General features: G+C 39.5%; 2 protein-coding genes across 2 annotated transcripts; both read left to right on the plus strand.

Annotated features, from left to right (window-relative positions):
- Positions 1–1,198: 1,198 nt before the first annotated feature.
- On the plus strand, positions 1,199–12,911 carry coa1 (cytochrome C oxidase assembly factor 1). The gene is made up of 5 exons (XM_068737940.1): positions 1,199–1,244; positions 3,991–4,105; positions 6,543–6,694; positions 7,937–8,013; positions 12,572–12,911. The coding sequence occupies exons 2-5, from the start codon at positions 4,012–4,014 to the stop codon at positions 12,687–12,689; spliced, it is 441 nt and encodes a 146-aa protein (XP_068594041.1). The 5' UTR covers positions 1,199–1,244; positions 3,991–4,011; the 3' UTR covers positions 12,690–12,911.
- Positions 12,912–19,879: 6,968 nt separating this feature from the next.
- On the plus strand, positions 19,880–26,255 carry LOC137892643 (C-C chemokine receptor type 4-like). Its single transcript, XM_068737934.1, has 2 exons — positions 19,880–20,258; positions 23,790–26,255. Exon 2 carries the CDS (start codon positions 23,804–23,806, stop codon positions 24,890–24,892), a length of 1,089 nt encoding a protein of 362 aa, XP_068594035.1. The 5' UTR covers positions 19,880–20,258; positions 23,790–23,803; the 3' UTR covers positions 24,893–26,255.
- The last annotated feature ends 643 nt before the right edge of the window (positions 26,256–26,898 follow it).

Here is a 26,898-nt window from a genome sequence, read left to right on the forward strand (position 1 = left end):
CCGGACTGAATAATCAGTTCAATTTAGGAATTCAATAATGGGTGTAAGAACCATTTTGTTAGTTTTGTTTTGTACAACCTCCCACCACTTGGGGGCGTAGTGCCGGTGTAAATTAGGGCACAGGTTATTATAATCAGTGGGGTCATTGGATACAGGTGTTGCTGAACAGAGGGGACCATGCAACAGTTAATGAAGATACAGGTTATGATTTCTTTAGTATATGTGGAGGACATGGATTCAGACAGAGAAAGTGGTTGTCCTCTGTTTATGTTCCTAAAATAAAATACATATGTTGGAAACTGGACTTTGTTATTTGGCACACGTCTAAACAAACAAATCAGCAACCGTGGTGACTTCTTTGAGAAGCAACGGTCACTACAATCAAGTCATTAACCACCAGCCATTTTTTTAAATGTATTTGTTATACCGGGACACAACATGTTAAGAAAAACCACATACAGTCAACTCATGCTTGCTTCTTCTAAGATCATAAGGAATCAGTTAGAGACTCATGGAGTTCTCTGGGCTGTAAACAACAGATAAGAAATATAAGCTACCTGCCCCTCTGCTGTTTGAAGTGAGGCTGGAGTTTTAAGAGTGCATGATGATGTCAGATTAGGGGTATTACCTCATTTTATTGGCCTACTTGTGCAAATGTATCCTGAAAAAGTTAGTTATTTCTTAAAAGTAAAGCAAATTGAAAATGAAAAGCATGTTTTATATGTTATCACTATTATTAATAATCATTGTAATATGTGCACCCTGTAGGAGACTGTCGTATTGATAACCCTGTTTATATAAAGCCTACTATACTATATATTTGTCAAACGTTTGTTTCCATTCCTTTCATATAGAGACACGTGTTGCTACAGTAGTACTCTATAAATAACAGTAGACTCATTTTGTTTTATAAAGTCAGAAGATCCATTTATTTATTTAATGTAGAATATTTAAACGTGCAAACAGTAAATTGTATATATAAATATAATATATATATATATATAATATATATATATATATATATATATATATATGTATATATATATATATATATATATATATATATATATATATATATATATATATATATTACTACTACGACATATAGTACAGACGCCGCCTGCCCGAAAATGAGCGGCACACGCCTGAGAATTAACGGAGCGCACCCACATCCAATTGGCGACGATCCGTGTGACGTATACGGATGTAAACAGAGCCGCGTCCTCTCGCCGCTGTGAAACAAGGTGAGAATGTTTTTAGATTCCGTTTTTAAGTGAGCAACATTTGTGGGAAACGTGCACGTTAAGACACCCAACGTAGAGAGAAGGCGTGTCGCAGGTAGACCACAGCTGCAGACACACCTCAGAGGTGACACACTTCATCAGTTCAATCAACTTGAGTGAGATTCAGCAAGATGACATGCCTCCTCTACAGTGCGAGCATCAAACACGATGTTCTCTGGTTATAAACAGACATGTTGGTTCCAGGTAGCTGCTGTTCTGAAGCGGTTTAGTGAAAGCTCTGATGACCCTCAGGGTGACTCTGTGAGTCCCTCTCATCCAGAACCATGCGCTGTTATTTCCTCTTTGATTCAGGTCGAATCAAAGAAGGTTTACATGAATGTCAGAATAAATCCTGGTTGGATATGAGTTTGTTGCTCTGAGAAATCTAAAGGTGCCTCTTTATGAGCTGTCAGTCATTTCTTTAAACAGCATTTTGTCCTCAATTCAGTGCTTGAAGTGGAAAAAACAATACAGCCTACTCCCCTTATTCACATATTAGGTGTGTATCAGCAATCTCTTGTTACTTAGTTCTACTTATGTATTATGTCATTATTCATGTTCTACTGCGTCGGTCATAAGCAGTTGTGATTTTATTCTTATTTTATTAATCTTGGGATATGCATATTCTATAGTAAACCTATATAATATAATACTCCTATAATATAATTCCAATATAATAATAATTCAAACTTTATTCAAATACACACGTTGTACAATACTGCTCTCCTCAAGTTGTTTCTTCCCGGAATCTTTCACCTTGATATCCAGACTTTTTATGGACTGCATGCTCCAGGGCATTATGGGAAACGCCTGATCAAAGAGCTGATTGGCTCTTAGATTTGACAACAAACACCACGTTTTGTAGAAAATCCTATTTTTCTGTGTAATTGTATATTTAACGCTAGATTGTTGGCAATTAGTCGCATGTTGTGCAACAAAGGTTTAATCTAAATACACATCTTGTGTGATTGATGATAATAAAGCTTATTTATACAACACATATCAAAACGAGCATCAAAGTGTTTCACAGACAGACATAAAAAAAAAAAAAAGATAACATACAATGCAGATACACGCACATTTCCACATGAATCTATATTTGTTTGACGTGACTCCCACTGAGCCGTGAGTTGCTTTTTTAATGTCACAAACTCAATTTGTATGAAAGAACTACAATTCCCTCTCCACTGATACAGAACTTATTCTCAGTTACTTTCAGCATGAGCACGTTTCATTGCTAATGATTGACAGTTCCTTATGAGGCGTTTGACACTGCGGCGTTTGACACTGTGAACCATCAAATCCTCCTCTCCACCCTCGAGGGGATGGGTGTCTCAGGCTCTGCACTCTCCCTGTTTGCATCCTACCTGACAGGTCGATCCTACCAGGTGACCTGGAGGGGGGCCGTGTCGGAACCACGCATGCTGACTACGGGGGTTCCGCAAGGGTCAGTCCTGGGCCCCCTTCTCTTCTCGCTCTACACAACATCTTTGGGTTCTGTTATTCGCTCGCATGACTTCTCCTACCATTGTTATGCCGATGACACCCAGCTGGTCTTGTCATTTCCCCCCGGTGACACCCAAGTGGAGACGCGCATCGCTGTGTGTTTGGCTGACATCTCAAAGTGGATGACGACAAACCACCTCAAGCTCAACCTAGACAAAACTGAGCTACTGTTCCTCCCGGGGAAGGGTTGCCCGCACCTGGACCTGTCCATCACCATTGATGATACCGTGGTGACGCCAACTCGGACTGCGAGGAACCTGGGTGTGACCCTGGATGACCAACTGTCATTCTCGGCAAACATTTCATCCGTTACACGCTCCTGCAGATTCCTGCTCTACAACATCAGGAGGATTCGTCCCTTCCTCACTGACGAGACGGCGCAGGTTCTCATCCAGGCTCTTGTCATCTCCCGCCTGGACTACTGCAACTCTCTACTCGCCGGAGCCCCGGCGTCGGCCATCAGACCTCTGGAGCTTGTCCAGAAAGCCGCAGCTCGCCTGGTGTTCAATCGCCCCATGTTCTCCCACACAACTTCCTTTCTCCGTTCTCTACACTGGCTACCTGTAAGAGCTCGCATCCAGTTTAAGACTCTGGTGCTAGCCTACAGGGCAGTGAAAGGAACAGCTCCTTCGTATCTCCAGGCCATGGTCAAGCCTTACACCCCCGCCCGACCACTTCGCTCTGCTGCCTCGGGGCGATTGGTCGCCCCGTCGCTCAGAGGTCCTGGCGGCCGATCGACCCGGTCACGGCTGTTTTCTGTCCTGGCCCCACAGTGGTGGAATGAACTTCCCACTGACGTCAGGACAGCAGAGTCGCTGCCCATCTTTCGGCGCAGGCTGAAAACCCACTTCTTCAGGAAGTGCTACCCTGAGCCTTCCACTCAGCACTTATTGTATTCATACTAGCTTGTTGCACTTATTGTATTCGTATTACTTATAGCACTAACTGTTTTTCTTGTTTCTGCACTGTACTTTGGCTCTGAGTTATGCTCTGCTTCATGCTCTTAGATGCTAGTTTGGAAAAGGAAATGTACTTATGACTTCTGGTGACTAGTAGTTCTTTTGATTACCAATGTTGAATGCACTTATTGTAAGTCGCTTTGGATAAAAGCGTCTGCTAAATGACTGTAATGTAATGTAATGTTATGAAAAAGATCAAATGAAACAGCTGTTCTGTGTTGTATGCATTGTTCCCATTAAAGTGACCAGACCAGGAAGAGGAGATGAGGGTTTCCACCAGTCAGCTGCAGCAGCTCACCATCTTCACCACCGTGCTGACCGGGGGCGGGATCGGCACCATGTACTATCTGCTGCAGAGTGAGTTCACATGAGCTGTGTGTGTGTGTGTGTGTGTGTGTGTGTGTGTGTGTGTGTGTGTGTGTGTGTACTTAGTAGATATATCGATATGGTAATATGTTTTATTATTTGCAAACTGCCAAATATTTATATTTTTACTAAAACATGCAACGGCTCTAACTTGCTGTATTTGAACGGTTGAAAAGAAGAGACTTAGCTAGGCTACCGTCTTTAGCATAGAGGTTGAGAGGCTCTCTGAGCCCAGGACCTCACGGCTCCAGGAGGGTCCGACTGGAGGTCCCATAAACAACACAATACTACGGTTTATATTTCCACAGCTTTCAACTGGGTCCATACAGCCTGAATGTATACACATCTTGTGTGTGAAATGTCCTCACTACGCTGTATTTTTATAAACTATGATAATCTGGTCATTGGTCACTTCTCTCGCCTGCGTCGAGGCGCCATCTCACTCCCTAGTCCTCTGTGTATAGAAAATGAATACCATTTATAACACAGACACAGTCTTCTTTTACTTATTCGCTAACTTCCTAGCTCACCTATAGTGTGATTAATCGTCGTATCAGTGCTTATTATCTCCAATTAATAAACAACCAGTTCTGCAAGACGTGAACATTGTGGCGCTAAATTGGGCGTGGCACAAAAACACATAAACTGTATAATCGCAGGGAAAACCCTGTTTCTTACAGAATAATAAACAGATTACAAAAAGCAAAGGAAAGGCACTTTCCCACTTACTCAGATTTGCCGCTGGATATGACCTAAAATGATGACATTACATATTGTAACTAATAATGTTTAGAGGAGAAGTAAGTTGACATTTTGCCATGTTGGTTGTTTGTTACAGTAGTTTATTCAGTAGGTAGTCCTTTTATGCTAAATATGTCATATAATAGGATACAGAATATGTCATATCCTATGCTGTATCCTATTGCTGCTTGCAACTAAATAATTTCCCCTCGCGGGATCAATAAAGTTACTATCTATCTATCTATCTATCTATCTATCTATAGGGTTAAATAAGTGCACAATTTATGAATGTTGGTGAACCGTTCAAACTCATAGCAGTTTGTTTTGCTTGAATTAGAAGAAAATCACAACTAAAGAAGTTAGGGTGTCGCAGGGTGAGCTTTAAATTAGAGCGGGTCGTCCTTCAATCAGAGGATCGGCGGATCGATCCCCGGCTCCGCTAGTCCGTGTCCTTGGGCAAGACACTTAAGCCCAAATTGCTCCCGTAGCTGCGGTGTGTGAATGTCAGTCAGTCCTGATGAGCAGGTGGCACCTCGCATGGTAGCGCCTGCCATCAGTGAATAGATTGGTGTGTTTTGGTGAATGGTGTCATGTAATGTTAAAGTGCTCTGAGTGGTCGAGAGACTAGAAAAGTGCAATACAAATACAAGCTTTGAGTTGTTATTCCGACTTGAGGTCGCGCTCACTTCACTTTTTTCAGTCAGGAACTAATGTTTCCGCTGATTCAGAAAATGAATAAATGCAACTCAAATGCCCTATCCCTGTTCTGTTCTGTTAAATGCTCATGAGAGAATTGAAACGTGACTGTTTGGGCTTCTGGTGTTTACACATCAGTGGGCGCTTAAAGGCAGGATTGGTCATAATCTGTAATCTGGCCCAGATGTAATGATTGGACGGATTACCTGCCTGCCTGTGTGTATTCTGCCTCTGCACTCATTGCCCATCACCGGAGACTTCCACAGGCTGCTAGCTTAATAACTGTGACTGCTAACAATAGCCATGTTTGTTATTTACATTCATAATGATATGTTTATGTTCATTATGATCATTTTGGGGGAGTGGCCTGGCGTCTTTCTTGCTAGATTTAGCTCCTTTTATTGGTAAAGAGTTGGCCACACTGGGATGGGCTTTTTAGTTGGATAATTTTTCAAAAATCTAGCGTCCTCTTGCTAGTTTCTGAAGTTTACCAACCTGGCCTTTAAGTACATTTGTTGCTTTTACTTTAATTATAACTGCTTTAACCTCTGGTTCGCACATACTCAACTAGCAGGCTCTCTTATATAGTTGTGTTGCGAGCAGCTGAGCTTCTGTTTCCCGGGGTGAACACAAATAGGATGGAACCACTCCTCTCCAGGTTGTCCCGTAGCAGAGAGTATTAGCCTAAAGATGAACCTTTCTCAGCTTGTCCATGTCGCACCGCAGGGAGCCTTGGCTCAGTGGATGGAGGTGGTAGGCTGCTGTTTGGAGCTTCTTTTCATGGTGAATGTTGTGCCTCTGGTGTTTGAGTCTGGATAAAAGTTACTCTTCAACTTCTGTCAGAGTTGCTACATGTCAACTCACTTTTCAATTCCAGTTCAAAGAGTACTAGTAGAAAGCGGTTAAACTCCTCTGTCATCTGTTTGCAGCACTTTAACATATTATTTTATTTCACTTATTTTTTGTACCTTTCTGTCTACTATCCAATCAGAGAAGTTTGTTGAGTCGGACTACCACCGACTAGCTCTTCAGAAGTTGGAAGCATGTCCGGTCGCCATGGAAAGCCTGGGGGCTCCACCTTTAAAAGTCCACAACATCCATCTGACTGACAGAAACAACCGCATAGATCAACACACTGCACAGGTACACAGGTGTTTAGTGAGTCATCAGAATGATGTGGGCGATGCTGTCTCCTGTGTGTTTGTTTGGTGATCTTGTCCTTGTAATTGTCCTAAACTTCCAAGTTGGATCATTATTACGTAGGAACACGGGTCATGATGTTTGGACTAAGTCAGTGATTCTCAACTGGTGGGTCGCGGACCCGTTTTCAGTGGGTCGTGGACCTTTGCCTGGAAAAAAATTAATTATTGTGCTTTTATTTTGAAGGTTTTTTTTAATGCAGCGGAGTTATTCACACTCCTTAACAGTATTTTGGCATTAATGCCTTGTAATGCTAATACACCCCCGCCATTTCACAGTGTAGAAGAACACCCACAAAGTTTGTTTTCATGCTAAATGAGCGAAGCTCAAGTAGGACACCGACTACATGAGGTTTGGATTTTCTTACATTGAGGACAAAAACCTCAGTGTGTTTTGTGCAGCGAGGTTCTGGCACAAGAAAGCATGAAGCCGTCAAAACTGAAGCGGCGTTTGTTGGGTCAATCTGCAGCGGATAAACTGAAAACTAAACCTCCGTCAAATGACACTGTAATTAGGTGACTGAAGACATGTCGGATGACATCAAACAGACCACAGCTCGATATAAGGCAAGCTGTCATTTTGCATTAGAAATGGATGAAATCTACAGACATAACAAACAAAGCAGTTTTACTCATGTGTGGGACGGGGACTTACAGGAACAATTTCTCTGCACAAAAGAGCTCCCTACTACTATGATGCAGAGGACATTTTCAGCTCAGGTTCAAACTGCACCATCTTTTCATTAAATACATTTGAGAAGTTGAACATTTGGGTCGTGGCTTGTCATTAAGGGGTGATGGTGGGTCCCGCAGCCAGACCAGTTGAGAACCACTGGACTAAGTAACTCCTTTTATTGCTTTTTAATGTAGTGGCTGGGCAGGCCCCCTGCTTTACACTAATATCCTCTTGGAATACGTGTTCATGTTCCTACTATTGTGAGAGTATGTCTTTCATTTGTTGTCCACTGTAAGCTTTTGGACTTGTGTATCTTTTGTTATTGTGCTTGGCTGACCAAACTAGTTTCCACTCTTAGGATTGATAAAGTTATCTGTCTATCTGGCAGTTAAACATGTGATTGGTGTGGGATTCAGGTGATGGGCGGCTGTACCACACAACCATTATGTGAAGAGCTCTGGTACCTGTCTACACACGTGCAGATTGATTTGAATTTGCATTGTGTTGCAGATAAAGATCCCTGTGACTGGTTCACAAACTGGAGGTTATCTGTATACTTCTTCAATTCAAGACCCTGACACGAACAGGTGAGTACATTCTGAGTTAAAAGCAAATCACAATTAAAGGTCACCTATTATGCAAAATGCACTTTTTCATGGCTTTTAAACATGAATATGTCTAGAGACCCTCAGAGTGTCAGAAAAGAACACTTTCAAAAAGAGCTGATCAAAATATGGTCCTGTTTCTACGTTAAAAGAGGTCCCAAAGCGTTGATGTTCAGCTATAACAGTAATAAATACAGAGTGTGAGCATGTTCTGCTCGGACCTAATGTAGAATCTGTGTCCTGTATTGGGCTTTGCAGTCAGCTAAACTCTTCATCATACTCTTCCTCCAAGGAACAGACCAGTGTGTTGTATTTGGACAGGTTTAATACGAAGAAGTGTGAAACTACAAAACAGACAGAAAATATACAAGCACATATTAGTTTTCATCAAACTTAAATACTGTATAGTGATACGAAATAATAGAAACGTACATTGCTGTGCCATCTGCCTATATTCAAATCAGTTACATGTTGCACATGTCATTATATTTACAACAAACTAACAAAATAAACCCTCAGAAATACCTAAAGCTATAAACATAAATCATACTCACTGGCATTGCCACTCAGAAGGCCAGAAAATGCAGGATGGATAAAGATATTGGTGTACAGTCACTCTAGTACAACGGGGCCATGTTGTCACAAAATCAGGAAGAGGAATACAACGTTACTTCCTGTCACATGTCACACATATCGCAGGTGAACACTGCATTAGCTACACTTAACACTAGGCGGCAGTATTTGCACAGTGTGGGCGAAAACTGGCGAAAAACGTAAGACCTTATTTAAACACTAGGTGGCATTAATTCCTTAGAACAAAATACAAGTCATTACAGAGCACATAACATTTATCTTTGAGTCAAACTTAATTTGAGTACAATATGAATTGTATAATATACTATATATAATATTCTTTACAGTATTGTGGAATTGTTTACCGTTGAAACATTTCACATCATATTTGGCAATAACTGTCTGACAAGTAAAACCGTGTCACGTTTACATGAGATCAGTGATTCCACCTTCGATCAATATACCATTAACATGATCACTTTCGTACGTTTATCAAGTGTGTTCTTACCAGAAATAATCACCTGACTGCTGTTTCACATTCATTCTCCACCGCCACACTGATCACTCTGTTTACAATGCAGTTAGCTACATGCTAACATGTTACCTCGGTAACTCACTTGGATGTATAAAGACAAATAATCTCCTCACATCACATGCTGTCTCCTTCACTGGACTCTGTCGATCATTTCTCACAAATGTACCCGTAAAGACAAACGTGAAGCGAGAGAGTATGTCCACTGAGTTTATGCATAACATAAATATCAAGTTAATGTGAAAGAGAGATATGAATAGCATTATTTACCTGGGAAAAATATCAGAGAAAGCTTGGCTCAGAAGCGCTGACCAATCAGAACAGACTGGGCTTTTTTGTGAGTCTGGCTTAAAGAGAGAGATGCTAAACCAGAACTTTTTTGACAGAGGGTAAATACAGGCATACAGTCTGAGAAGAATGAAAGTGATTTTTGAACATCACAGCATGCAAACATGTTTTAGTAGAAAATAAGAATACAACTATGAACCTAACAATTTGATGAAGTCAAAAAAAGAAAAGCAGGAACATAATTAAATCCGTCTGCAGTGATCTCTGAATGAGTATAAATGACTTGCATTATGTGTTCTCCATAGCTGCTTTATACAGTTTGAAAAGCGTCTCCTTCAGTTAAATCTCTGCAGTCATCTTAAGGCAGCAGAACACATGTGGTGATGAATCTACAGCCTTTTATTTGAGAATAACTTGATACGGGTCAGTTATAACTTGATACGGGTCGGTTATAACTTGATACGGGTCGGTTATAACTTGATACTGGTCGGTTATAACTTGATACGGGTCGGTTATAACTTGATACGGGTCGGTTATAACTTGATACGGGTCGGTTATAACTTGATACGGGTCGGTTATAACTTGATACTGGTCGGTTATAACTTGATACGGGTCGGTTATAACTTGATACGGGCCGGTTATATCTTGATACGGGTCGGTTATATCTTGATACTGGTTGGTTATATCTTGATACGGGCCGGTTATAACTTGATACGGGCCGGTTATATCTTGATATGGGCCGGTTATATCTTGATACGGGTCGGTTATAACTTGATACTGGTCGGTTATAACTTGATACGGGTCGGTTATATCTTGATACTGGTCGGTTATATCTTGATACTGGTCGGTTATAACTTGATACGGGTCGGTTATAACTTGATACGGGTCGGTTATAACTTGATACGGGTCGGTTATATCTTGATACTGGTCGGTTATAACTTGATACTGGTCGGTTATAACTTGATACGGGTCAGTTATATCTTGATACTGGTCGGTTATAACTTGATACGGGTCAGTTATATCTTGATACTGGTCGGTTATAACTTGATACGGGTCGGTTATATCTTGATACTGGTCGGTTATAACTTGATACTGGTCGGTTATAACTTGATACGGGTCGGTTATAACTTGATACGGGTCGGTTATAACTTGATACGGGTCGGTTATAACTTGATACGGGTCGGTTATAACTTGATACTGGTCGGTTATAACTTGATACGGGTCAGTTATATCTTGATACGGGTCAGTTATATCTTGATACGGGTCGGTTATAACTTGATACGGGTCGGTTATATCTTGATACTGGTCGGTTATAACTTGATACGGGTCAGTTATATCTTGATACGGGTCGGTTATAACTTGATACGGGTCGGTTATATCTTGATACTGGTCGGTTATATCTTGATACTGGTCGGTTATAACTTGATACGGGTCGGTTATATCTTGATACTGGTCGGTTATAACTTGATACTGGTCGGTTATAACTTGATACGGGTCGGTTATATCTTGATACGGGTCGGTTATAACTTGATACGGGTCAGTTATATCTTGATACTGGTCGGTTATAACTTGATACGGGTCGGTTATATCTTGATACTGGTCGGTTATAACTTGATACGGGTCGGTTATAACTTGATACTGGTCGGTTATAACTTGATACGGGTCGGTTATAACTTGATACTGGTCGGTTATATCTTGATACTGGTCGGTTATAACTTGATACGGGTCGGTTATAACTTGATACGGGTCGGTTATAACTTGATACGGGTCGGTTATAACTTGATACTGGTCGGTTATAACTTGATACGGGTCGGTTATAACTTGATACGGGTCGGTTATAACTTGATACTGGTCGGTTATAACTTGATACGGGTCAGTTATATCTTGATACGGGTCGGTTATATCTTGATACGGGTCGGTTATATCTTGATACGGGTCAGTTATATCTTGATACGGGTCAGTTATATCTTGATACTGGTCGGTTATAACTTGATACGGGTCAGTTATATCTTGATACGGGTCGGTTATAACTTGATACGGGTCGGTTATAACTTGATACTGGTCGGTTATAACTTGATACGGGTCGGTTATAACTTGATACGGGTCAGTTATATCTTGATACGGGTCGGTTATAACTTGATACGGGTCAGTTATATCTTGATACTGGTCGGTTATAACTTGATACGGGTCGGTTATAACTTGATACTGGTCGGTTATAACTTGATACGGGTCGGTTATATCTTGATACTGGTCGGTTATATCTTGATACGGGTCAGTTATATCTTGATACTGGTCGGTTATATCTTGATACTGGTCGGTTATAACTTGATACGGGTCAGTTATATCTTGATACTGGTCGGTTATAACTTGATACGGGTCGGTTATATCTTGATACTGGTCGGTTATATCTTGATACGGGTCGGTTATATCTTGATACTGGTCGGTTATATCTTGATACTGGTCGGTTATAACTTGATACGGGTCAGTTATATCTTGATACTGGTCGGTTATAACTTGATACGGGTCGGTTATAACTTGATACTTTGCCTGTTTCTCATTGGCTCATTAATCATGCATCACTGCATCTTTTCCAACCTTTAAGCTAAAGTGGCGTTTCATATTTGATTCTATCCAGAAATATAGAATGATGCAAACACTGTATCACATCAGTTATGATATATTGTGACCAATTACACATGAGCATTGGCTCAGGTGTTTCAGAGCTAGAAGACCTGTGATGTGACTAGGTGAGAGTGTATTTAGGAATCACTACATCCTCTGATCTATTTCCACTTTTTTCATTTAAATTGTATTAATTTAAACAACTTGTGTGGTGACATAAGGGGAATCATGCAAACTGATGATGCTTGTAAAGTGACCTACAGATTTGAATGACAATTATGTGACAATTATATGTGACATTGGGAGTTTTATGCAAAGCATGCGTTTTGTGCATATTTGATTCCACAAAACCTTTAGGTCGTATGAAACAAAAACAGAATCTATCCAGTAATCCAGATATGTGGAAATCGAACAGACTCAACTCCTTCTGTCTATCTTTTGAAGATCAAAGTTTATGTCACATTGTCAATTTAGCATTTTAAGTGCTTTGTACCCACCATCCCTGACCTGTGTTTTTCCCTGCAGGTGGAGTCTGACGCAGGCAGTTCTGAAGCTCCGGGAAGGACAGACCATCGACCTGCTGAACCCTCCTCCAGCTTCAACAGAGCTCACAGAGGGGCTCGACACCGGCGGCTGGCACTGACCAACTCCATTTAATGACGGCAATGCTCCCACAGCTGTTGAGTAGTAACCAAAATATTAGTATATTTACCAAATGGCAAATCCTCAGCGTCAAACAGCGGTTACCCATGATGCACCGCTCTGTGAGTGTCACTGTGCTTCTAACCAACTGCTCTAGATTGTTCTGTTTCCTCCAGGATTGGTTTTGATTAAATAACATGATGCAGGCATGTTGTTGCACTGACTTATGTCGAGACTTTTCTTTTGTTTATCCTTTCAAAGTATGATGTGCCACAGGTCCAGACATGCAAACCAGGAGAATAAAAGTCAGATCACAGTTGAACATGCATGTACTGTATCAAGGAGTATTTCACCTTCTAACATTATGAATTACCCTCTAGCCATCTATCAGTACACTTTTCAAACAGATTGCCCTTACATGCAATATGACACAAACATGTAGGTTCACTGACTTAATTTACCCCTTGCTTCCTGCAGATGTAGATAAGAGAAATCTAGTCACCTAACCCACATAGAAGATGTTTGTGGCCTTCTCTCTAGTAGATAGAGACTCTCCTGTGAGCTTCTTGTTTTCAAAAAGCAGGTTATTTCTTGGTGATAGAAAGCTCAGTTTCTGTGTTGGACTTTTTCTCCTGGTATCCGTCTTACTTAAACATTTGCAAAGCAGCAAAAGCAAACACAGCATGCTCTGTGTGTTTTGTGTTCTTGAAACTTTTCATACAGTTAAGATATCTTGAAGAAAATATGTTTCTCCCTAACCCTTCAATGAAAAGAGTCAAAATACAAAAAAAAACAACCACATTTAAAACCAGGATTTTACCAGACTTCTAAGAGAATGTGAGCAGGCATGCTTATGGAAGACTTTAGATGCTTAACAGCAAAGCAGTTGTCATTATTAAAAGAACATATTTTGAAAAGTAAAAAGAGGTAGAAACAAGAAACGTCAGAGCACTATGTCCTTACAAACTAATATTTTGATACTTGAATAGCTGTCGGTATGCAGAACTAGTGAAGAGTCGAAAAAACGTACGGAAGAAATAGAGGAATAGAAATTTGGATCTCAGTAGCTCATTGGAATATATAAGGCTTCCAGCCTTGTTGCTAGCAGGCACACTGAATACATGTGTGCTGCTTTATTAGCATTCACATAAAGATTAAACTCTCACCCTGAAACATGCATTTGTAGACATCTTTTACCTTTCTCCGCTCAAAGAGGTTGACGTAAAGCTAATGGTGGCTATACCTACTATATTAGCTGAATCTGTTTATCCAGCCGATTGAAAGTTATTTCAAAAGTTATGTGATTTTCAGAGTTATTACAACTTGTTAGAAATTGTCAAGTTGATGTCACGCTGATGGTCATTTCATGTCATCTCCCAACACTATGCATGAATCTTCAAAATGTACAAATGTAGCTCCTACTGCCTTTGCTTCGCTTAAAGAATTTCAGAAAAGAGAGAAGGGCTTTGATTATTCAAAGTGATCAGCTGAGAACACAGCTGGATCAGCTGTTGGATCCATCCGCAATAGTTTAGGGGGGGGGGAAGTGGAATAAGCAACATACAACATGTGAAGGACCAGGGTACTCAAAGCTGGGAGAACAGGTAAAGTGGGAAAAATAAGGATTGTATTCACCCAAAATATGTACAATAATTAGGATGGGTGAAAAAATCAAGCAAACGTGACAAATTAGAAGAACTGTACAAACTTAACATAATTACACCAGTGGCGGGCCGTGCATTTTATACCTGGGCCTTCTGTGCTGTCCTACTACAGTTGAATAACTTAATTATGAGCCACAGCTACGGTTATTATTTGTTTCTAGGGGTGTAACAATACACGTATTCGTATTAAACCGATCGGTACGAGGCTTACGAACCGAACAATACGTTTGAATAATACTAGTGCGTTTGGAAAATGCAGAAGCTTAAATTGTGGGAAATATGATGTTTTCGGTGGACTGCGCTCACGGAAGAGACAACGGGCTGTGACATCTGAACCCAGAACAGAAAAAAGCACAACAAAAAACAGCTGAGGCACCGCTAAACTAGCTTAACGGGAAAACTACTGTGGCAAACCCCGCGATGACCGGATGCTTCGTCATTAACGGACAATGCATCAATGTAATTAACGCAACAAGAACAAACTCACAAGAACCAGTCACATATATTTATATGACAACAAAGCATGACACATCAATCCAGCGCTAACACGCTAACACACTGCGGTCAAGTGAGCCGGCATCCGCGGAAAGTCGGTCACGTCAGCCGGCGTTTGAAATGTAATGCTCGTCTATTCGTGGCGCTACGGTACGGGTGCTTAGATAGCCCAAAAAGCCCGGAAATAGACCTATATTTAATCAATCATTTGCCCAATTTGTTAAAAAACAACCTAATTTTGTACATTAAATGAAATCCAACAATAATAAAATCTGAAGTTACACTACTGTACTATCTTAAATTGAAGCTTAAATGGAATTCATATTCATAATATCCCCATATTTGACAGGTTATAAAATCAAATCTATAAAAGGTTATATTACACTTTCACTGCATTGTTGTTCATGAGGTCCTCTACTATGTCCATGTCTAATTTCATGACATTTTACTGTACAATCGTTGAGATAATTAAAGGCAAAGTTAGCTCAAATGGAATTCATATTCATAATGTCCCCATATTTGACAGGTTATAAAATCAAATCCATAAGAGGTTATATTACACTTTCACTGGATTGTTGTTCATGAGGTCCTCTACTATGCCCATGTCTAATTTCATGACATTTTACTGTACAATCTCTGAGATAAATGAGGGCAAAGTCAGCTGGAATGACATTTTGATATTAATAATTTCCCCATATTTGACAGGTTATACAATCAAATTTATAAAAGGTTATATTACACTTTCACTGCATTGTTGTTTATGAGGTCCTCTACTATGCCCATGTCTAATTTCATGACATTTTACTGTACAATCTCTGAGATAATTGAGGGCAAAGTCAGCTGAAATTACATTTTGATATTAATAATTTCACCATATTTGACATGTTATAAAATCAAATCTATAAAAGGTTATATTACACTTTCACTGCATTGTTGTTCATGAGGTCCTCTATTATGCCCATGTCTAATTTCATGACATTTTACTGTACAATCTTTGAGATAATTAAAGGCAAAGTTAGCTCAAATGGAATTCATATTCATAATTTCCCCATATTTGACAGTTTATAACATCAAATCCATAAGAGGTTATATTACACTTTCACTGCATTGTTGTTTATGAGGTCCTCTACTATGTCCATGTCTAATTCCATGAGATTTTACTGTACAATCTTTGAGATAACTGAGGGCAAAGTCAGCTGAAATGACATTTTGATATTCATAATATCCCCATATTTGACAGGTTATAAAATCAAATGCATAAGAGGTTATATTACGCTTTCACTGCATTGTTGTTTATGAGGTCCTCTACTATGCCCATGTCTAATTTCATGACATTTTACTGTACAATCTCTGAGATAATTGAGGGCAAAGTCAGCTGAAATGACATTTTGATATTAATAATGTCCTCATATTTGAACTGTTAAATAAACAGTTCCTAAAGAGGTTATATTACAGTTTCAATAGATTCTTGTTCATGATCACTCCGATTATGTCCATTAATGTAATTTTACTGTAATGTTTCGATTGTCTATATTGAAAATCTAGACATTAAGCTTAGTAAAAGCCTTGGTCTTTTGTATCATTTAGGACATATATAGCTCTACCTCCCTCCTTAGTGTAGTGGTGTTTAAAGGCATTGTTGTAAAACTAATGGATTTGGATTTGGATTCAGTTGGAACACATGCACATTAATTGCTTTCTAATTGTCAAGTTTCAAAGAAAAACTTTTAAAGATAAAAACACAACATGAAATGCAAAACATATCTCACCACCCTCTTCACACAGACAGATATAGCAAGAGGGCATATACAAAGAGACAAAAAACATAACAAATACTGTATGTGGATTTAATTGTTGCACAAACAGCATTTCCAGTCAGTATTCTTTATTTTTAAAAGCAGGGATATTTTTCCATCGGCATGGAACCACCTGTTACAGCTGTCACACTGAATCTGAAAAATTTAAACAACTTAGTTTGAGAAAGACAGACTTTCCTTCAAACAGGAATTCACCTCAAAAGCAAATTTTATTCAAATTTGAAATAGTTTTCATTATTTAATCAAATGGGACATTGTTATTGTCATGGTCACAGCTTGTAAAATGTTATTTTGATTGATTGACAATCAACAATAAGACAGGTCCTATTTAATCTGAATTTGCCAGCTGCCATGGTGCAAATGCAAGGAAAACAGCAAGGCAGAGTATATGGACATAGAGGCTTCATTGTCCATCACAGTCTCAAAGAACATTTGCTATCATCTGCACCAAGACACTCTGATATGTCCATATACTCTGCCTTGCTCTTTTCCTTGCATTTGCACCATGGCAGCTGGCAAATTCAGATTAAATGAATAAAAGAATACTGACTGGAAATGCTGTTTGTGCAACAATTAAATCCACATACAGTATTTGTTATGTTTTTTGTCTCTTTGTATATGCCCTCTTGCTATATCTGTCTGTGTGAAGAGGGTGGTGAGATATGTTTTGCATTTCATGTTGTGTTTTTATCTTTAAAAGTTTTTCTTTGAAACTTGACAATTAGAAAGCAATTAATGTGCATGTGTTCCAACTGAATCCAAATCCAAATCCATTAGTTTTACAACAATGCCTTTAAACACCACTACACTAAGGAGGGAGGTAGAGCTATATATGTCCTAAATGATACAAAAGACCAAGGCTTTTACTAAGCTTAATGTCTAGATTTTCAATATAGACAATCGAAACATTACAGTAAAATTACATTAATGGACATAATCGGAGTGATCATGAACAAGAATCTATTGAAACTGTAATATAACCTCTTTAGGAACTGTTTAACAGTTCAAATATGAGGACATTATTAATATCAAAATGTCATTTCAGCTGATTTTGCCTTCAATTATCTCAGAGATTGTACAGTAAAATGTCATGAAATTAGACATGGGCATAGTAGAGGACCTCATGAACAACAATGCAGTAAAAGTGTAATATAACCTATGGATTTGATTTTATAACCTGTCAAATATGGGGAAATTATTAATATCAAAATGTCATTTCAGCTGACTTTGCCTTTAATTTTCTCAAAGATTGTACAGTAAAATCTCATGAAATTAGACATGAACATAGTAGAGGACCTCATGAACAACAATGCAGTGAAAGTGTAATATAACCTTTTATAGATTTGATTTTATAACCTGTCAAATATGGGGATATTATGAATATGAATTCCATTTAAGCTTCAATTTAAGATAGTACAGTAGTGTAACTTCAGATTTTATTATTGTTGGATTTCATTTAATGTACAAAATTAGGTTGTTTTTTTAACAAATTGGGCAAATGATTGATTAAATATAGGTCTATTTCCGGTCTTTTAGGGCTATCAAAGCACCCGTACCGTAGTACCACTAATAGACAAGCATTACATTTCAAACGCCGGCTGACGTGACCGACTTTCCGCGGATGCCGGCTCACTTGACCGCAGTGCTAACACGTGTATTCCGCCGCACACTGAAGAGCACGAGCCATTCAAATATTAATCACATCAGAGGGAACAATATTAACCATATCATAAAAACGACACCATATGTAAGGATAACAGGTACGAGAACCCAAAAGCACAACTCTGAGACAAAACACAAGTAAAGTTCCTTTTACTTAGTTCAAGTAGGGTCAAAACCGGGAGGTCCGTCAAACAGCCAAACAAATCCAATAAGGGGCAGACAGAATCCAAGGTCGAATAACAGGCAGACAGGGTCGGAACAGACTGATCAGGAACGATAGCTCAGGTACGCTGGAGAGCTTGGCAATAGCACACAAGACAATCTGGCAGGGAACAAGTGCAAGTGAAGGGACCTAAATAGTGAGGGCTAATGAGGGAATGGGCTGCAGGTGAGATGGGGTGTGGAGGACCAGGTGAGGGGAATGAGAGGCGTTTGGGTGTGAATGGTAGGATCTGAAATGACAGGAGAGTTAATTAAACAAGCAGACAGGATGAAAACAAACTAATATGAAGGGGAATTCGTGACACCATAGACAAATGAACACGGTAGTAATGCTACTGCAGATGTAAAAACAAAGCAGTTCACATGCTGTTCACTTAAAGACAAAGTCCATCCTCCTTTCTTTGATTACAAAGAGTTTAATAAAAAATAGAATCTACACCAAGCAAAACGCTAAAAATGTATGTCATATAAACATGTCAAACTAAAGATCTGATTGGTTGAATACTATGACAATCAACAGTATCGTCTCCATTTACTTTAATCTGCAAAGTCTACCTAGAGGACATCGGGCCTCTCTCCTTACATAGAGACATAGAGGCTGAATCTGATTGGATAAGAGCTCTACTTAAAACAAGCTGCACTGGAAGCAGAGCTGCAGGCTGGAAGCAGAGCAACAGAGGAAGACAGTAGCTATGCAATGAGAAAATAAGATAATGGAAAAAAAAGAATGTAGTGTATTTATGAAATATTATAAAATAGCTATAAATTCACAATTCTATTTAGGCCAGCAGAGAAGGCTTTGCTGGCCCTGACGGCCCACTACTGAATTACACTAAAATATAAGAAAAACTCTAAAACAGTCTCTTTCAAGAAATCATGAGCCGGTTACTCAAGATAATCCTGACCCCATCCTAGTTTTAGCGTAGTTCATACTTGCCGTTGTAAAGCCGGCGTGAGGCGCATATAGGCTCCACACAGGAACAAGGCAATGCAAAATGGCGGAAGGGCTTATTCCAAGCTTACTAAAACAATTCTTAGTTTAAGGCAATTATACACTAATGACAATATAGTTATGAATATTATATTCCATTTCTGATAATATATCTCCCTAAATCATATACATTGGACCTTTATGTCATGTCTACCAGTTTGTACCTTTTGCTTGTGTGTAAAACCTTGTTTGGGATGTAAGCCTGTAGTTTATTTCTCATACATCTGCCACTCATGCTTGCTCACTCATTATTTCCTTGATGTCATTGTTCGGGGCTGTCAATCATGATATCAGCTGTTTAGATCAGCTGGTCTCTTCTATCCAATAGCACAACAAAACAAAGACATGGTTAGCCTATCATCTTGCTGCTGTCTCTTTAAATATGATTGTCTCTCTACCTTCAATACGTTCATGCTGCTTTTATGCACCCCTCCACCTCCCCATCTCCTCCCAGTCTTCATCAGATTCATCATCTTCATCAACTCATCATTCTATCAGCCTCATCAGCCTCCACCAGTGTCTGGACTCCATGAGGAGGTTTATCTTCTGCTGCTCAGGGCAGACGGCCCTCCATTACAAATCTCCCTGTAGGACTTCCCCTTCAGCAGAGGCCTCTGTCACTAAAACTGTTGAGCTTAGTCAGCTGCAGTGAACGCTCCGGAGTCATTCAGTTCTTCCTCATTGTCCTCCTCTGACTGCACTACCACCAAGCTGCACTGGTGAGTTCAATCAGCCTTCCTCACACTGATATCAAGAGGGGGTTTGTTTGCTTGATTGATTTTTTTTTTTTTTCCACTATAATCTTTATTTAATACTATGTGCTTCTTTATGTAATGCATATATGCATACTTTGCTGGTTCATTCTGTTTTGAAACTGGCATATTTATGGTCTTTATTAAATATCACATGACCGTGGAGTTTTCATCAGATCAACCTCATACAAGTTACTGAAATGACATGAAAACTACTTCTTCATAGTCTGTCACAGAGACAAGCAACAGTTTGATTCAAACTAACTTTACAGTCTTAACAGCTAATGTAAAGCTGCAGAAAGGCAGCTTTCTACTTTGATGTTAAAAGTAAAAGTAAAACTATAATATCACATTCATAGGTCCTTGAGAATAACTATAAAACACATTATGAACATTATTTAATGTAAAATAGGCAAAACTGCTGAGTAGTGAATAAGGCACAAGCCCTAACAAGATATGCTAGTTAATGGCATAATACTACACATATTATACATTTCTTAGATATTTTACTCATAAGGATTACATTTGATTGTTAATACTGCCATTGTCTGGATATTTGTTCCTGATGATACTGGAGGTAATAGAAATGAAGGATAATTAACTTTAACAGTTATGTATACATACAGCATTAACCAACCACACATTATGATAATAGATTAAAAAAAATGTGTTATAATTTTATTTATATACTTATCAATAAAAACTGTAAGATCTTCGAAAAATGCGTAAATAACATTGATAACTACAGATTGTATTGCTAATTATCAATGAGATTTTACCAATCTTAATAAGCAGTGTCAAACAAGTGTACAATAAAATAAACTCTAAACCACAAATAAATGGATATCTTATCATGAGCTCTACATTGCTCTGCTTGCACTACTTGCGCTATGCACAAACTGCCAAGAGGAAGTTGAAGAACCACTTCCTGTTTTATGTAACTATAGTTGATGCAGATCTTAAAGTAAGACTGGTCACTTCAGGAAAGTAGCAACTATTTGTGGCGCAATCAATTCTCCCAATGGAATCGTCGCGATTAAAGGATCCACTTGAGGTGCAATCTTCACAAATGTCCCGCATAAGGTTCAACACTGGTTCATTTTGACATGCAAATGTTTGCAGTTGAGAAATGGCAAAAGGTGGGGAGGGGACAGACAGAGAGGAAATAGAAGGAAATAGATAAAGCTATCATAGATTATTAGGGTTGTTGTGACATTCACTTTTAGCTAACCTGTCAAAGTACTTTTTTAATGATTTTATTGCAAGACAAAACATTAACAGAACAACATGAGAAGGTGTGTGTGTGTGTGTGTGTGTGTGTGTGTGTGTGTGTGTGTGTGTGTGTGTGTGTGTGTGTGTGTGTGCGTGTGCGTGCGTGCGTGCGTGCGTGCATGCTTCCCATTTCTGGGAAGAAGTATTGCACACCAGTTCAGAGAGACAGGATTTTTTTTACTGCTCAATCGGCAATTTCTGTTCTCCATTTTGAGAGAGTAGAATAAGGAATCAACGTAAGAAGACGCATTAGTCATTGGTCAGTTATTTCAAAACACAACTGTACTTGTATCTTTGAAAGCTGTTATTCCGTTATTATACGTTTCTTGGATCCTCATTAGTATTCACAGCTGCTCTTCCTAATTTCTACAGGTGAAAATAAATTGTAAAATACATGTAGTCAATAATAAGAAGCATAGTTATAACCCAGTAAAACACCATCTATCCACATCTAATTCAGCTCTATAAAATAGAAAAGCAGTTTACCTGATGATTGTGTTTGTGTAATACATGGGCCCTGTTCTTTTTGGATATTAAACTCCATCTTGGCCAATAAAGTTGATCCAAAAAAAATTGTTCAGTATACTATGTTATTCCCCGCTTGAGTCTTCTACTCAAGTGGGGAAGGAGCAGGTGAAGCTCTGCTTATTGACTCCTGCTCTGTAGAAGTACCATTGTTAAGGACCAATGATAAGTTTGGCCTCCTTGCAAATTAGCTTCACTTTTTATTTGATTTATCTACTCCAGACTGATCAGTGTGCCACTGTAGAACAGGATAGTAAGGGTAGGATGAATATATAGGATGGTCCTCGTGCTTTAGTGTCGATCAAAACATAGGAAGTCAGATTGTAAAGTCAATAACATACAGCACAGCAAAGCAAGCCCATAGCCGTACGTTTTATTAGTACAGGAGGGAAATATGGAAGAACACATATTAACAATGCAGTCAAAACTCTTGAAATTGCTTATTGTACAGAGCTGCCCTACTCATGCCTGAGAATGATTTGTTTGTGTATAGATAAGGGGACCTTCAGGTGGGCAAATATACCTTGCAGTGATATAAAATGGCCTGTCAGTACATATAGCGCTGTCCACAATAAAATCATAACCTTCACTGTCTAACTAGGCTGCTAATCACCTCCAAATCTATCATCAACCAATCACTATAGCACAGATAACAGCATATCAGCTCAACAACAATATTAACAGGATTGACAAACACATGGCTTTGGTAAGGCACTAGAATGTGTTTTAAACTGGAAATATAACTGAACAGCAAGCTTAGCGCCAGAGAAAAGTCAATACTGATGTTCTGTTTGATGAGTGAGTTTAAACACTTGCCATTTCCTGACACCTAACACATTTGCACTGCGGTGGGAGCAGAGGGGCAGATGAGATTATGTTTGTGCTGATTAGGTGGCACAATGCCAATTTTGGTGCTCGTTTTAGCATGAAATTAGAACCTCAGATAGCTCATTGCAGACGCAGGATCATTTCCTCGGCTTTAATTGACACCTGCACACAGACTTCTCTAACATGCATGTTTAAGCAACTGATCAGGATCATGTCAGGATCATTTCTTGTCAAGTCAGAAACCTCCACGCTGCTGAATGCAGCTTTGCTTTTGGTAGTTGAGCTGCTTCCCTCTGTTGTTCAACGGTTGCTTGCAGCTAGGTTTTTAGTTTCTTACTTTAGCTTGGTATTTTTTTAGATTTTTCTTTAGGTTGTTTTGGGGGATGAACCTGGTGCGACAGCCCACTGCTTGGCTAACTCCTGGCTTCCCCCATCTTTTATTCTTTTTGGATGAGATCTCCAACACTTTGAGTATGGTAACATTTCTCCAGACCATAATAACCCTATTGTTTGTTTGACAAGAAGTCCAGAATGCAGTGGTATAAAGACACAAATGTGCGAGCGTATTGATCAGCCTTTACAGAATGTTGAATGATATAATCTTAAAAGGAACATGTGTACCAAAATATTTAAATATTTAGCAAAGGTCAGGTTCATTTACTATTTAGAGTTAACTTACATGACATTTTAACATGCAGCCACTTACATTTGGCCACCCATCTTACAGGAGAGAAAAAACTGGCTTCTATGTTGTGTCTGAGAGTGTAGCTGAAGTCCAGTACATCTTATGTGATAAGGACCAGCAGTGTTTTATCAGAAATGTATTCAACTACCAGCCAACAGACTAACCTTTATATCTTTATTGTCTCACAGGTGAAACCCCAGCCATGAACTATGAAGACCAATATGAGATGTTCAAGGGTCTTTTCGATGACGCCTATAACATGACTGATCTTACCTATGTGGTCCCTGGATTTGTCCGGTTATGTGAAAAGCAGGCTATCAACAAGTTTGGTGCGAGTTTCATCCCAGTTTTCTACTATGCCAACTTCCTCCTGAGTTACCTTGGTAATGGGCTCATCCTCTTCATTATCTACAAGTTTGAGAAGCTCTGCACAGTGACAAACATCTTCCTCCTGAATTTGGTCCTCTCCAACCTTCTCTTTGCTGCCAGTCTCCCCTTCTGGGCAACCTACCATATGTCTGAGTGGATTTTTGGGATGGTTCTGTGTAAGATGGTCAGCAGTGCCTACTTCATCGGCTTCTACAGCTCCATCCTCTTCCTCACACTCATGACATTTGACCGATACCTTGCAGTGGTTCATGCAGTGTCAGCTGCTAAGAGCAGGAAAAAGGCATATGCCATCGTTGCCTCAGTGGCAGTTTGGTGCATTAGTATTGTAGCGAGTGTGAAAGAGCTGGTTCTCCGAAATGTGTCAAAGAGTCCGTTGAATGGCCTGATATGTGAGGAGTCAGGATACACTGAGAGCATCATGGAGCGCTGGCGTCTGGTCAGTTACTACCAACAATTCCTGCTCTTCTTCCTCCTCCCTCTGGCCATGGTGATGTACTGCTACATCAGCATCACTGTCCGCATCCTATCCACCCGCATGAAGGAGAAGTGTCGCGCCATCAAACTCATTTTTGTCATCATCTTCACCTTCTTCGCCTGCTGGACACCCTACAATGTTGTGATCCTCCTTCGAGCTATTCAAATCTCTCGCTCCAGTGACGGTGACGACTCGTGTTCGGATGAAGAAAGCCTGGACTATGCACTGTACGTGACCCGGAACGTAGCCTATTTGTATTGTTGCATTAGTCCCGTGTTTTACACATTTGTGGGAAAGAAGTTCCAGAGCCACTTCAAAAGGCTGATGGCTAAGAGGATCCCCTGTCTGAAGAGACACATGAGCATCAGCAGCCAGAGCACCAGAACCACATCCCAGAGGACCCCGCACTCTGCTTATGAGTACTAGACAGACAGGCAGACACCAAATTTCACTCCAAACATGGAGTTCACTCTTCAACGCTGTAAAATCTAATTTTCAGTTAGAAACAATCAAGCAACCTATATTCTATGTAAATATATAGGGGAGCAGAGAATGAAGTTGCTCTCTCTCTCTCTCTCTCTCTCTCTCTCTCTCTCTCTCTCTCTCTCTCTCTCTCTGTTGTAATCCGAGCTTCTCTCTGCTCTGTTGACAAAGCCGGGCTGGCCTCATGGGCTTTTAGTGCATGTTCGTGCACGTGAGCGTGCCGCACTAGCTTGCACATGACGGTTACAGCTGATAATGTTCCGGTAGCGTAGCGCCCACCCCCTCAGGTAAACACTGTTAGCTCTGTCATCACTTTTAACATAGTTTGCACTGCTAGCACTGTTAACACTGTTCGCACCGTTAGCTGTAAACTGCTGGCTCAGCCGTTGCCATGTTGAGAGCCGTCAATAGAAATTCTCCCAATCTTGTATATAGCACCTTTAACTTCCTTGGGTAAGTTAATCAGTTTCAAGACTGCAAAACTACGGACTGCTTAACATCTACTTCTTACATTCAAGTTGTTAGCTTTTATCATACTTTTCTTTTTTTAGCATGTTTGTGTTTGTGCAAAATTTCTCAAGAAAGCCTTTTGAAAAAGGTTACATGATGACGGTTTCTTATGCTTCTTATGAGACTCATACTGCTGTTAAATAAAATTCAAGAAAAAGATACAACAAAAGAAATATGGTTTTCTCAGGTGGCTGATAGGTGACTCTTATCTGACACGATAAGGGTCTTAAAGTCTAAGACTAACTTATATATTTTTCTTCTGTCAAAGAATCCAACACAAAAAGCATGTGTTAGACTGTCTCTCACTACATTCTGGCTCTGTACCCTAACTGTGGCCCTCATTCCCAAACATACATACAACTCACAAATGAATATGTTCTCTTTTAAAAGGGCTTAAAGGATCTGTGTAGGATGCAGTGGCATCTCACAGTGAGGTCAAAAATTGCAACCAACTGAACACCCCTCTGGTCACACCTTAGCAAGCGTTATTTGAACACCTGCCCCCCATACCAGGATTTGTCCAGGAACCTTAATGTCAGTGTGAGTTGAGGCAGACCTCCAGCAACCCAGTGAAGGACATAGAATGTTGTGCAAAGTAATTGTTAAACATTGATTTTCTTGAGGAAATTTAGTCCATGATTTTAAGCATCTGCCTCCGATCTGCTCTTGGTCTGGTTCTTAAATGAGTGTTTCAATCTTGTTGAGTCAATGTTGAATGCAAAGTGTATGTTTGTAGTGTGATGTATTTGACACATATTGTATAAGTGCTTTCAAATAAACTTAACCCTTAAATAAATATGCCAGTCAATGACATCTGTTGTTTTATGGGAACTATTTTTTTTCTAATTTGAGTGAATGTTTAGATCAGTTCCCTTTTATGACAGAACATCTGGAGCAGTTTCCTGTCAGCTAAGCACATTCCTCTGAGTCAGTGTAGTCAAGTCTGAGCAAACAACATAAATGTATGATAACTTAAAGGTGATTTGGTTTGAGGCATTACACTAAAATCACATCTTAGAAATTAATATTAGTTTAAGTTACAGTGTCACAAATCGACATAATAGAATTACAACACAGTCAATGCATATGATATAAATGATTCATGTAATGACAGTAGTAAGCAGAATAATAATGGGAAAATTACGACTACTAATAAATACAGCAGCAGTTGATATAATATAATAATAAAGATGATACAAGCAATAATGGCAGCAGTGATAGTAATAGAAATGTGACTAACAATAATGGTAGCAGAGGGTGTCAGCAGGGCCTGGACAGGAGGCACGCCCACGGTCCAGACATAACCACCATCCATGGAAACAATGGCATTTTAAGGGGTAGCTTATTCAAAAACATCAGATGCTGAGGTATCCTGACCTTTTGTCCCTAGTATGGGTCAAGCTCCAAACACACTGGATCATACACTTCCAATAATGCAA

The sequence above is a fragment of the Cebidichthys violaceus genome, unplaced genomic scaffold, assembly GCF_023349555.1.
Source record: "Cebidichthys violaceus isolate CVI_PGR_0920_01 unplaced genomic scaffold, fCebVio1.0.p SCAF_8, whole genome shotgun sequence".
NCBI lineage: Eukaryota > Metazoa > Chordata > Actinopteri > Perciformes > Stichaeidae > Cebidichthys > Cebidichthys violaceus.